The sequence below is a fragment of the Mesoplodon bidens genome, assembly GCF_964165515.1.
Source record: "Mesoplodon bidens genome assembly, chromosome: 2".
Taxonomy (NCBI): Eukaryota; Metazoa; Chordata; class Mammalia; order Artiodactyla; family Ziphiidae; genus Mesoplodon; species Mesoplodon bidens.
Window position 1 is genome coordinate 40,685,227 of NC_138177.1, and position 14,022 is coordinate 40,699,248.

The window sequence follows — 14,022 nt, forward strand, 5'->3', positions numbered from 1 at the left end:
AGGTTGCCTTGAGTAGGTAAGGACAGTAGATGTGAGGTGTAAGAAAGAATTCAGAAGCTGGGAATAAACGACTGCAGCTGCTGGACCAATCTGCACAATCTAGCCTAGGTCTCTGAGCAGTGACACTACAGGTGTTCAGCGGACATCCAGAGGGCTACGGAATCACTGCAGAGGCTTCATTATTAATATTTATTAACGACTCTCTCTTCTTCTCTACTACCTTATATTTGAATAAAGTAGTTTTATAAACCTTCTACACAAAATTCATTGCCAAAGGGTATAATAACCTGGTGGTAAAACAGGAACTCTTTCTTCTTCATTAACTATGCATTCATAAGTATTAAAGTAAGAGAAAAATAAATTATTCAACACTGACATTTTATTTTCTGAAGTTTATCAGTTTTACAAAACAGAACAAAAAGCAGGTATCAAAAACAGCAAAGAGTTTACAGAATTTCTGCACCAGTTTTCACACAAGTCAGTGATTATGACACTGGTGTCTATTGTAAATACTAGATACAGTCTGATTTCCCTCATGGTCATAAGCATTCAGGTGACTTGTTTTAGAGCTACTGAATAATTACTTTTTCATAAGCACCGGTCATTTTTTGAGAACCGATTTGGTTTGTCCAACAAAGTGAACACTTTTTGATGTGTGGTATTTTCTTTTTTTAAAAAACACTGAGCTAAAATACAGAACGTGTATGTGTTTGGATCCTAACCAAATCTTTTGAGATCCCAATAATTACCCTGAAAAACACTGAAGACATTTATAGGACATATTAAATACTAGTTATATACCTCATAATGTTGAAGGCAGCTACTATAAAAGAAAATAGCATTTCATTCAGAGGCTGCCCAGAGTTTCAACTACATCATAGTTTCCACATCCTTCCTGATTTGGAGTAGTTTCCCCAAATAGGGCCATATTATTAGAAAAAAAAAAGTTTTATGCTCATGCCAAACAGGGTCTGGCATTTTACAGATACATTTGTGTAGAGCAAGATTCCTTGCTCTGTACCCTGGGTGACCACAAAAAATCAAGAGGCCATGATTACTGGATGCTGAGAGGAAGAAGCGTACTTAAACTCACATAATCTGGAGGCAAGCAGAAACAGAGTTGGAACTTGGTTGTGGTGTTCAGCCACCACTTGTTCCAGAAACACATTTCATTTAAATAAGGGAAGTACAGTCCAGTTTTGCAATGTTAATAGCTGCCAGTCTCTCAAAAATTTTTTATAAAGATCATTTCCTGGCTAGCAATGAGTTAGGAAACCGGCCTCAAATTCTGATTAAATTTCTCACTACTATTCAAAACAAAACCAAAAAACCGCTCCCAAAAACCAAACAACAAGAAAACCCCCCACACCAGCCAATAGGGGTTAACAATTGCACAATTAAACTTGAATGTAAATTACGCTATGTACAGACTGGTATACACATCACTGAAATCATTTTGAGAGAATGAGACATTCCTGTTGAAACATTTCTTCTTCTTTATCCCAATTACATTAAAGAAAAACTGATATGTAATTTTCTTCTTTATAGATATGAAAAGGAAACAAGAAGGCAAAGCTGAGAGAAACAGATGCTACCCAAAGGGCAGCGGTGGCATTTGGTTGTTTTGGTCTTTGTACCAGCAACTCCCACCCCATGGGAGATATCCGTTCCCGCCGGACTACACGGTTTTCCTTGCAGTCAAGACTCGAACAATGGACCCCACTCCTCCAGCAGCAAGTGCCTAAACACAAACCAAAGTGTCAATATTGGCAGAATCATAAAGGCTCAATTCTCACACCAAGCAAAACATTTTTTCTTCTTTTATTTTTTTAACATCTTTATTGGAGTATAATTGCTTTACAATGGTTAGTTTCTGCTGTATAACAAAGTGAATCAGCTATATGTATACATATATCCCCAAATCTCCTCCCTCTTGAGTCTCCCTCCCACCCTCCCTATCCCACCCCTCTAGGTGGTCACAAAGCACAGAGCTGATCTCCCTGTGCTATGCGGCTGCTTCCCACTAGCTATCTGTTATACATTTGGTAGTATATATATGTCCATGGCACTCTCTCACTTTGTCCCAGCTCACCCTTCCCCCTCCCTGTGTCCTCAAGTCCATTCTCTATGTCTGAGTCTTTATTCCTGTCCTGCCCCTAGGTTCTTCAGAACCTTTTTTTTTTTTTTTTTTTAGATTTCATATATATGTGTTAGCATACGGTATTTGTTTTTCTCTTTCTGACTTACTTCACTCTGTATGACAGTCTCTAGGTCCATCCACCTTGCTACAAATAACTCAATTTCGTTTCCTTTTATGGCTGAGTAAAATTCCATTGTATACATGTGCCACATCATCTTTATCCATTCATCTGACGATGGACCCTTAGGTTGCTTCCAAAAACATTTTTCTTAAAGGAAGAATGTGTGCAGCAATTGATTTTGGATTCACTCATTTTCACAAGTATTTCTTAAGCACCTATTATGGGCCAGGCACTGTTCTTAGCAATGGGGATATAGTAATTAAAAAAAAAAAAAACCTTCAGAGTCCCTGCCCTCAGGTGCTTACATTCTAGTGAGATCCTAGTTTACATTCTAGTGTTGTTTTCAAATAATAATATGTTCTTAAAGATCTGCAGCATGATGTTTTTGCCGCAAACAGGTGCTCAAATATAAATTTAGGACATTCGCTCTGCTCTCAGCAGTGTCAGGAAGAAATTCAAACTGGGATCAACCATTTTAAGTTCCGTTTAGACTAGTCAGTTTGTCAGATTTTTCTTTTTGCAAGCTAAGAAAATACTATTTAATAGCTAAGAACTTAGGAACTTTGAGTTTGCCTTGGAAAATTGGAAGTTATGACTAAGAATTAGGAATTTGAAGCTCTGGTTTACTTGTGGTCGGAAACACTTACTGAATACCTTTGTGTACTGGGTACTGTGCTAGATGCTGGGGGTACAAAAGTGAACAAATACAGCATTCGAGCTACTGAGAAGGGACAGACATATAAACAGATCATTTAAATATAATATAATACATGAAATGACAGAGCTATGCTTTGGGTGCTATAAAAGCACAAAGAGGGGCATATACCCAACCTGAGGGCATAGAGGAATGTGAAATGGTGAGGGAAGGCTTCCTGGAGAAAACGATACATTAAATGGATAAGTAGGTGACAGACTGACATAAAGGGTAAAGAGGCACTGGGGCAGAGAGAAAATCATGAGCAAAGGCATAGAGGTGTGAAACATTATGGTGTGTTCAGGGAAAACACATTACTATGCTTACTGCTGGAGCATAAGGGGAAGAACAACATGGAAGATGAGGCTCGACCTGGGAACTTGGACTTGATTCTGCAGGTGATTCACAAGGGTAGATTTGGAAGTTAGAGACAAGTATTCTGGCAACTGGGGGGAGAACAGATTTGAGGGAGGCAAAACTGGTAGCCAAGAGACCAGTTTAGGAAACTATAGCAACAAAATGTTAGAGATGGTTGAGTGGATGATCTGAGAAGTATGTAGGAGGTAAGACTGTCAAAAACTGGTGACTGTTAGGAAGAAATGAAGACTTAACACATGCCTCAGTTTTCCAGTCTACAAAAGGGGAACAGCAAGCATTCCGTCCTAGCATTTTTAGGAGGATTAAATGAGTTAATATTTATAAAGTGCTTAGAATACAGTAACTGCTCAGTCAATGTTTGCTATGATCCTGAAACTAGGCTGATAGGTTTTAATGCTGGCTCTTCATCTGTAAATTGAGGATGATAAAGATATTTATATATCTCATAGGGCTGTTGTAAGGATCACATGAAACATAAACTAAAAGTACGGCAGCTGGTGAATAAAAGGTATTCCATGAATAGGATGACTATATCAATTATTCTCCAAACTGATACACTGTAGAGTAAAAGGGAACTATTCATAATTATGTTGGGGACAACAGGCATAAACTGGGGCTGTCTTGGGAAAACTGGGAGGTATGATAATCCTATCCATAAATGTTAGCTCTTTATATTTGACAGTGTATGAGGAATAAAGTGACTTGATCCAGGTAAAACAGCAAGTTTTACTACCTATTCATACCTTACATGTGTGTTTTTACTCAGATACCGAGATAATAGCTTCTGAAAAACTGAGTTTTGGTAACTGTAAGATGTTAGCGAATATATACCTTACCTCTGGTTGGTTCTATTTGAATGTTACACTGCTTATATCTATACCAATATAATATAAGAGTTGGGTATTAAAGATTACCTTACCAACTTTTTACCTGAAGCTAAAAATTCCCCTTAGCCATTTTTTTTGGGGGGGTGGGGGGCGGATAGTATACCAGCATCTGCTTACATTGCAAAACAAAATGCATGAAAAGAGAAAAAAAAAATGTAAGAATTCTTGATCCCACCTCCGATTTCATTTTTTTAAACTGTGGTAAAATATAACATAAAATTTGCCACATTAGCCATCTTTAAATGTAAAATTCAGTGGCATTAATTACATTCAAAATATTGTACAGCCATCACTGCTATCTATTTACAATACTTTTTCAGCTCTCCAAATAGAAACTCTGTAGCCATTAAGCAATAACTCTCTATTCTCCCTTCTCCCCAGCCCCTGGTAATCTCTAATCTACTTCTGGTCTCTATGAATTTGTCTGTTCTAGATATTTCATTTAAGTGGAATCACACAGTATTTGTCCTTTTGTGTCTGGCATATTTCACTTTGCATAATGTTTTCATGGTTCATTCATGCTGTAACATGTATCAGAACTTCCTTTTTTTTGGTCAAATAATATACCATTGTATGTATGTGTCACATTTTGTTTATCTGTTCATCTGTTGATGGGCACTTGGGTTGTTTCCACCTTTTGGCCATTGTTAAAGAATTCTTGATTTTATTACTTATTTTCTTTTCAAAGTTTTGATTTAGTTCAAAGTTCAAGATTGTGTTTAATAAAGAATAATCATTACTGAATAAACTTAAGTGTTGCATATCAGCGTCTCTTAAGACCAAGGCTAGTAAGCATAAATCTAAACTTTCATTTTCATGCATTTATTTGTAATAGCAAAGATGTATAACCAAAAAGTAAAATAGTTATTTAGGTGAGATGCTGTCATTGTTATTCTCTATTACAAAGGAATCAGTCATATAAGTGTATAATTCATAACTTACCTTTTCATGCCACTGCAATAACATAGCACTGCTATTGTCAGAGGGGCTCTCAAAGCCCTTATAAATATACTTCATTAGGAGATCCACACCATTCTTGTCCAGGGATTGAACTGCCTTTTCAATATCATTAGCTTTAAAAGAGATGAGCACCTTCAAGACAATGCTGCCTGCTCGATCCTGAGGGTAAATAAGTAACATCATTTAGACTCATTTTTGTGTGTGGGGTTACAGTTTTAGAAAGGCCACACTGAGAATGTGACATCTGAGTAAAGACCTGAAGGAAAGAGGAAACTTGTGGCGTACTTGAGGAAAGTATTTCAGACAGAGAAAAGGATAACTGCTGTTAGTGTGTGTTCAGTGTTCAAGGAATAGCAAGAAGACCCAAGGTGGCTGGAGCAGAGTGGAGGACAGGAAGTCAGATAGGTAGTGGGAAGACAGAGCACGTAAGCCCTGCAGGCCCTTGTGAGGACTTCGGCTTCCTGTCAGAGAGAAGAGAAGATGCCGGGAGGTTCTGAGAAGAACAGGGATATAATCTGACTTACACTTTAACAGGACCAGTTGGCTGCCATGTTGAGACTAAGCCGGGGGCAGTGGGGTTGGAGGACAAGGCAGACCAAGAAGCAGGGAGACCAGTTTGGAAGTTACTGCAATAAGACAGGCCGGTTTTGGCTAGCATGGTAGCAGCGGAGGTGGTCAGAAGTGGGCAGATTCTTGATATATTTGAGGGTAGAGCGGAAAGGATTTGCTTACAGACAGATGTGATAAGTTATCAATTTATTAAATCAATACATTTCACTTCTTGATCTTAAAAAAAATACAAAACAAAAAAAGAGGAAACTAAATTGCAGTTCTACCATCAACCATCCTTCAGAAATAAGTTATTAATAAACAAAAATTTAAGTTTTTAAAACTTGTTTTGTTTCATATCTATAGTCACTTGACTATAGATATAGTGATCTTCATTCATAATGATCTTTTTTATTTGATAAAAGGCTGCTCTAACAGCAAAGTTATTTTTTTACCCTTCAAGCCAAGCACAGGGAACACTTCATTTCCCCTTTCAACGTTTCTCTTTCTATTCAACACAAAGTGATACCTTCAGCATTCCAACTGGTCAGATTTTACAGTATGTTTCTACCACCTGTTGTTATCTTCAGTTTAAAGACTATGCAATTACCCTATTTAGAAAAATATCCTTGTACCCAGAGCTATAATCTCCCATCCAAAGCTATGATAAAAAACTACCCATATAAAAGCAGAAGGTGGTAAACTGAAATTTCAATGACGTTACTCACTTTTAAAAACCATGGAAATATTTCCCCTTATAAAAGATTATGTGGCCTAGATATTATGCATTTACCTAAGTTATTACTTACTAGTATTCAACTAAGGAGATTCTTGGGGCTCCTAGGATGTATGAATACCTACGGACAGTGGGGTCAATGCTCTGGGCTTCATTTTAAACAATAAATAAGTAAATAGGTTCTTAAGAATTACTGAAAGACTGTTACAGGGAATTTAATTATACAACTTTTCTGAAGGGCAATTTGGCAATACCATATGTACCAAAGCCTTAAGAAAATGTGCAGTCTAAAATCCAGCCATTTACTTCTAGAAATTTCTTCAAAGGAAACAATTAAGAATTTACCAAAAATTGTTCATTTCAGTACTGTTTATGACAGAAAAAAAGGTCAATTATCTAAATATATGACAAAAGATTGTATATAACTAAACTGCAGCATTATCTATAGGCAGCCATTAAAAAAGATATTGCAGAAACAAACTTATTGCCAAGTAAAGACATTCATGTATGCTGCTATACAGTTGAGAAAGCAGGTTATAAAATTCCATTTTCATTAAAAAAAAACACTCATAGAAAAATTCTATAAGCATATAGCAACACCAAAAAGTCATCTATGGGTCAGCGGTGGGATTATGGATGATTATTTTTTTATTCTCCCACATTTCTGAGTTTTCTATAATATTTAACAGAATTAAATATTAGAATTTAATTCTATGAAAATGGTAGAATTTTAAAAACATCTTTAAAAAGCAAGTAGAAACTCTGTATTTTGTGAAAGTTTTATTCTTCAAGCCTTTGCTTAAATTCAACCTGAGTGGCCTCCTCTAAAAACACACAGATCTCTCCAATGTTTGAACTTAGTGTGTCTACCATGCAGGATTATCACAACTCAATGTTAGAGTGCTATTTTTTCTTATATAAATTTTCTACCTATCAAATTACATTGTAAGCTCTTCTATGTCAAAGATAGTAAATAGTTAAAATATTTGTTGATTGTGTGACACTTCAGAGGATTTTGGTAAGAATGCTAAGATATCAGCAGAGAGCGCGTGTTGTCTGTGACTCACCTTCACTGCCTGGCTCTTGGTGTTGATAGGGGGGTTTTTCAGAGCTGCCTGTAGGGCAGCTGTCATGTTTCCTGTGATGGAGGTTAAGGGGATAGCAAAACGGGCAGTCTTCAGGAAAGCACTGTAACTCCCAGGAACCACTGGTTCTTAAGAGTTGACGTTATGCATAGAAAGAAAAATTAGTATGATTGCTATGTTCAATACTAGAAAATTCAACATGTTGGTTTCAAGGATGTCCATCATAGGTAAAATACTGAAAGCAAAAGAGAACACTCAATTTTTAAAAAATAAAGCAAAAACTGTTTCATCCTTTGTTCTAATTAGTAACTGAACACCTTGATAACCTTTCATTCTCCAGTAAGACATATATGCAAACATTATCCAGAGTGATATTTTTTAAAATTCTAAAATATATATCAGAATTATTAGGCACCAAAATGTAATAGCCTATCCTCAACCAAAATACATCTTTTTATGTGATTCTAACTGGAAAAATAAAGACCAAACTTGAACTAGAATTATATTCTATATTAACTGAAATGCTGGTAGAAAGTGCTGGTAGATTACTCTAGCAATCTGAATGATATACATTAGCAATCTCTCAATATTGATGAAAAGAGGCATTATAGAAGAAATAATAATTCAATGACCCTTAGGTGGCAGCTTAATTTTTCTGTTTTGGATATTTTCTCTCATATTTCATAGATATCATTCAAACTGTCTTAGGCCACACCTATTAAATTCAGTCTCACTTTGAAAGCACCAGTGAGTTAGCAAGTATGAGAAACAGAAGGCCAATTAGACCGTCAGAACATACAGGCATTTCCCTAAAAGGAAAACCACACAGAGTTCACTTGTTCCTCCATCTGTAGTGCCTGAACAGGGCTTGTCTCTTCTTGTAACAAGAGTAGAAGAGACAATATCTTTATAGTTTAAGATGAATTGATTAAAAAGAAGATTCACTATATGGATACAGCAGTCATTTAAGAGTCATCACATGTCACCTAAAATAAGTTAAGTCTCACAAAACATCATTTATGCATCACCAACAATGTTTTTACACAGAATAATCTTCACCACTTATGTTCTGAAGAAAAAGGTCTGACCAAAAAAAACTATGGTTGGTGGTAGGCTGTTATTTTCAAGGCTTAATGGATTTCTAGAGAAGCATGCCTTTTGCAGATTGGCTCATTTATAAGACCTCAAACATTTAAGTATTTAAATAATGCAAAACAGCAACAGCTGATTGGGAAAGTCATGGAAACCAAAGAAACATCTGTATGTTGATAAATGTCTAATGCTGTATTTTAGGCACTTCTAAGACCAGCTATGGCTGCTACCAAATATTTTCACTCATACATTTCCCCATTTAATTTAATAGGACACTGATGAGGAAAGAGTCTAACAAGGCTTCCTAACCTTATGAATACACCCAAGAATAATTAGAAATGAGTGAATTCAGTAATTGAGAATCTCTAAAACTACAGCTTTGGTTATTGCAACATTTACATTTTACTAAAAGAGATCTGATGCAAATGCGTCCTCAAAGTAATGAATATTTAAATATGCAAAAACAACAACCAGAAACTGACAGCCACATTTTAACTAAATGGAAACGATTCCAGCATTACAAAATGATTCTGTTTTGTACAAATGATTCGCCTTCTATTTTATTCACTGGGGTTTATTTTAAATATTTCCAGGGATTCTCTACGTGCATTCCGCGTTTTCTTTCTATTGTCCTTTGCTTAGCAGGTGAAAGGCTCCCAGCTTCCTTCTGGGCAGTTTTGGTGGTTTTGTACTCACTCCCTTTCCCCCGGTTAACAAATTCTGTGCAATCTATATTTTGCCAAATCCCTCTTATGAAAAAAAAAAGGCCACGGACAGAGGGGGCTCAATTCTGCAAATCACCCCATCTCTCCCGGCATGAAGTAAACTATCCTAACGGGGCCAAAACAAAACTACCACCACAATTAAAAGAACATCACTGAAGAAAGATGCCCGTTCCTCCCAATCAGACATGGGTGATAATGAGACTCCGGTAAATACGTTTCTGGGAGGACAACTTCAGCGCCCCGCAACAGCCCGACTGGCCAGCACCAGCGCCGCGAGGGCGCGGCCGGCACCGCGGGTTCCCGGGAGGCGAGAACTTGTTCCTCCATCTGTAGTGCCTGAACCGGGAGCAACCTGAGGAATCGGGGGCGTGGACAGCGCGCCCGGAAGGGCAACTTTCCGAGGGCGGGACCCTGGGGTCTCGGGGCGACTCGGTAGAAATGGGACAGCCCCCTGCCCTCTCAGAACCGGGGACCCAAAGAGACAGGGGTGCTGGGGGCAGCTCCGAACCCGGTCCCCGGCCGGGGCCCGCCGCCCTCACGCCCTGCCCGTAGCGGGGGCCCGGAAGAGGGGCTGGGTTGGGTGGGATGGGGAGGCCGGCGAACAGAAGGATATTGCCGCAGGCAGGAGTCCACCTCGCCCTCGTCGGGCCCGGCCTGCCCGTCGCCCCCGTCTTCCTCGTCCACGAACTTGTTCTCGTCATACTCATCCACGTCCACCTTCCGGAACCGGGCCGACGACACCGTGTTCTTCGACATCCCGATCCGGATCGGTGGCCAAGGCCTCCTCTCGGTGCTGCCTCTACCTTAACAAGCCCAGCCCAGCTGGAACCCGCAGACTGGCGCCTTCACTTCCCTCTTCCGCTCAGAGGCGTCGCGGGCAGCCGCGGCTCGGGTGGTTCTGGGCCTGCGCGCTGGCCGAGCTCCTTCCTCCTCAGGCTCACGCTCTTCTTGAGCCTCCTACGCCACCCCTGCTCTCCTCCAAGGGGAGCGCACCAGGGAGGGAACGCGCTGGACGCAGTGCGCAGGTGCGGACTCTCTGCAAGAAAGGGGCGGGGCGGGCGAAGGAGGCGGGGGCGGGAGGGGGCGGGGCAGGAGGGAGGGCAGAAAGCGGTGCCGCGGGCAGAGGTAAGAGGCGATTGGTCCTCCTAGTGCGTCACGTGATCGCTAGGGGGTTTCCATAGAAACGCTTCTCTGCGGTCCAGTCTAGAGGGTCTTAGGTTGGCTGCGATGGGCACTGGGGGCGGGTGGCCTTGGCTTTGCTGCAGCCACCGCCGTCAAGGACCTGTCATCGGGGTCCTGCGTAAGGTCCGGCTGGCACGGACTTGCCTGTGAGGTGGAATGGACTGGTTGCCGGACCAAGTCCCCTGCGGTTGGCAGGAGTATGAGGCGGAGTGATGCACGCCCAGCCGCCCAGCATCGTTCTAGTTGTCAGAGGCATCGCTTCGGACTGTGTGCTGCCCGTGGCTTCGTTCCCGAGCCGGGAGCCCCTTTCTCGGGGTTGGACCTAAGCTGCGCGGCCAGCGGGAGGTCCCCAAGGACGGAGTCGAAAGGTCATATCTTATGTCAGTGCTGTGTAACGGCATAGCGGCTGCACCTGCAGAACTCGAACTAGGTATCGTAACCATTGGGAAGGAGGGGGAGGTGTCTGGGTAGGGGCTGGGGTCCGGTGGTAAGACTGGGGTGAACCTGTGGAATTTGGGGTAGGGTCAGTCATTGACATCTTAAAATAGGTGGTTGTTTGGAGCAGGAATGGTAGAAAAGGGTAGGGGCGAGTTACACTCTCTGGCGCTGAGGGGAAACAAAACGTGTAAGGATGAGTTGAAACCAGACCTTTAAGATTTATCTTTATGGTTTAAGATTTATACGGTTCTGCTAGGCCAGCTTTTTATTGTATTTGACATCTCCATTTATGAGAGCAAAGCTCTTATTGAGCAGGTAAAAAGCATCAAGACTGAGGAAATGGTAGTTGGATTGTGTGTGTAACACTGAAATACAAATATCTGCAGAATAAAATTAATTTGGACGTTTGTCAGGTTTAGTTTAATTTCACCTCTAGCAGAAGGCCGGCTGCTGCCCTAAGTACCTCAGTCCTTGGTTTCCTGTGCTGTAATTGAAAAGAGAACTCGGCTTAGAATCAGAAAACCCTGGCTCGTGTCTTGACTCTTCCTTCCACTCATAATCTATTGACTGAGGCACACCACTTAAAATTCTGAACGTCAGGTTCCTCATTGCAAAAGTGGGGCTAATAATGTGTACTTAACAAGATTGTTCTGAGGATTAAATACAAGAAAGCGTTTGAAACTCTAAAATTCCACATAAATATAAATTGCATGTTATCTGTACCATTGATTTTGGCACTAGTCTTATAAATTACTTAATGATATGTTGTGTTTTATCTTGCCACTGGAAGAGATAGATTCTAAAAGGCAGAGACTGTCTTATATTTCTTTTATTTTCTTTTTTTAAAAATTGAAGTATATTGTTGATTTACAATGTTGTGTTAGTTTCTGGTGTACAGCAAAGTGATTCAGTTATATGTATATATTGTATCTTCCTTTACATCTGACATAAAGCTAAGCATGCAGAAGGTACTCAATACATTCAGGTACTCAATTATTCATTGATGAATGAATAAATGTGATAGGCAGTATACAGTTTGAGGGTCACACTGAGAATAATGAATCAGAAAGGAGAGGAAGAGAGATCTCAAAGTCAACTTTGTTGGATACATATACATACATATGTGTATATATATCTGTATCTATATCAATATGTATATACGTATACATAGATAGATAGGTAGATAGCTAGAGACCCTTCAGGAATGGAATGCATCCTTTTTTCTTGGGATGAAGAAGCAATATGGCATTTTTCTTTTCCCAATTAAATTACCCTTCTATAAGAATATCATTTAAGTGACAGAAGTGACATTTATTTAAGTCAACACTCAAGTTACGAGCAAACACACTGCTAAAAACTCCCCCAAGGGCAGTCTTAAGACAGCAAAGGAAAATTTTCTACCTGTTGGTAATATTTATTTTAAAAAGTCGTATACCAAAGTATCAGATCATTATTATGGTGAATGGAATTATATAACTTAGAATAAAGATTTGTTTTAATATTTTTTCTCAGTTTCAATCTTTTGCTAACTCTAGTAAGAGCTAAACAATATACTTGTTTAAATGCTAAAGATGATTGTACTTTTTGTTCTTCTAAATCAAGATTTTCTTTGAAGAGAAAATTGAACATTAGAAGCACATTTGAGAACAAATGGAAACAAGGATTCAAGAGCTAATACATCCCTTCTCTTACACTTCTGTTCTTTTGTATTAGGGCTTATTTAGGAAATTTCTTTATTCTTTTTTTTTAGAACTGGGAAAGAGCACCAGAGTAGAAATCAACTTAAGGGAATAGTGAGTGGAATTTTAAAAATCAAGTTGTTCAAGTGTATAATTGTTTTGATTGCTCAGAATTTTACTCTGTATGTTGAATGTGTTAAATATAATTAATTAATTCTTAGCCACATAAAGCATATTACATTTGAGATGTAATCACGTTAAAAATGTCCTTTTCCAATGCAGTATTTTTTATTGTCTCACAGTGATAAGTACCTAGTGCCCAGTGGGTACTCAACACCTTTCCATCCAATGAATTAACCTGACAAGTTAATTTTGGAATCATATTTAGAGATAGAGCTTTTTTAAATGGATACATTAATTATCTCCCTACCCTCATTAGCTAATAGTTAACTCTATATAAACCTTTAGGGAAATTTCTTTGTGTGTGTGTGTGTGTGTGTGTGTGTGTGTGAAGAAACCAGTCCTTAATAATCTTTTAATTAGAAAATATACATTCTTCTACTTTCTTGCAAATTCCAAATTTTTATGTTGATCATGGCACTTAACTCATTTTAAGTAGTATTATTTTAACTATTTTAATTTTTCAAATGAATACTTATCCCTGAAATAAAGGATCCATATGGTTTTAAGACATTTTATTTATTGTGCAAGTAACCTGGTTTGGTTACTAAAGTAATGCAGAATCTGAATTTTCTCAAGGTTAATGCTGCAATGGTAATATGTACCTCTTTCTGATTTTCTGTGATGATGCAAAGAGTCAAGGATCTTTTTAGTTAGAAAGGATTTTTTTTTTTTTTTTTTTTTTGCAGTATGCTGGCCTCTCACTGTTGTGGCCTCTCCCGTTGCGGAGCACAGGCTCCGGGCATGCAGGCTCAGCGGCCATGGCTCACGGGCCTAGCCGCTCCATGGCGTGTGGGATCTTCCCAGACCGGGGCACGAACCCGTGTCCCCTGCATTGGCAGGCGGACTCTCAACCACTGCGCCACCAGGGAAGCCCTAGAAAGGATTTTAATGAAACTATCCTGTAATAGATCTCTCTTTTCAGATACTTTAAACAAAGTACTTTACCTACTATGTGCTCTTTTCCCCAAATTTGTCAATATTTATTAATTAACAAACCAAAACATTGAATTCTGTGCACTATTGTTTTTATTATTTGAAGTGGAAGTGAACTCAATGTTAATCAAACATGTCAAAAGTATTATAAATATAAAATAAACAATTTTCAGTTCTGGTATGATAATTTAATACCACTGTTCTCTAGCAACATAATTATTACAATATAAAAAGTTTTTT

At 39.0% G+C, this 14,022-nt stretch overlaps 2 protein-coding genes across 2 annotated transcripts in view; one reads left to right on the forward strand and one right to left on the reverse strand.

Moving 5' to 3' along the window:
• Nucleotides 1-377: 377 nt before the first annotated feature.
• On the reverse strand, nucleotides 378-10,370 carry ARPC5 (actin related protein 2/3 complex subunit 5). The gene is made up of 4 exons (XM_081254668.1): nucleotides 9,981-10,370; nucleotides 7,533-7,614; nucleotides 5,163-5,339; nucleotides 378-1,741 (listed from the first exon to the last, which is right to left on the reverse strand). Exons 1-4 carry the CDS (start codon nucleotides 10,121-10,123, stop codon nucleotides 1,679-1,681), a joined length of 465 nt encoding a protein of 154 aa, XP_081110794.1. The 5' UTR covers nucleotides 10,124-10,370; the 3' UTR covers nucleotides 378-1,678.
• A 295-nt stretch (nucleotides 10,371-10,665) lies between these two features.
• Nucleotides 10,666-14,022, forward strand: part of RGL1 (ral guanine nucleotide dissociation stimulator like 1) — a 270,733-nt gene continuing 267,376 nt past the window's right edge. The window contains exon 1 of the mRNA XM_081223516.1: nucleotides 10,666-10,979. The gene's annotated coding sequence lies outside the window, so the exon portion shown is untranslated. The remainder of the gene's footprint in view (nucleotides 10,980-14,022) is intronic.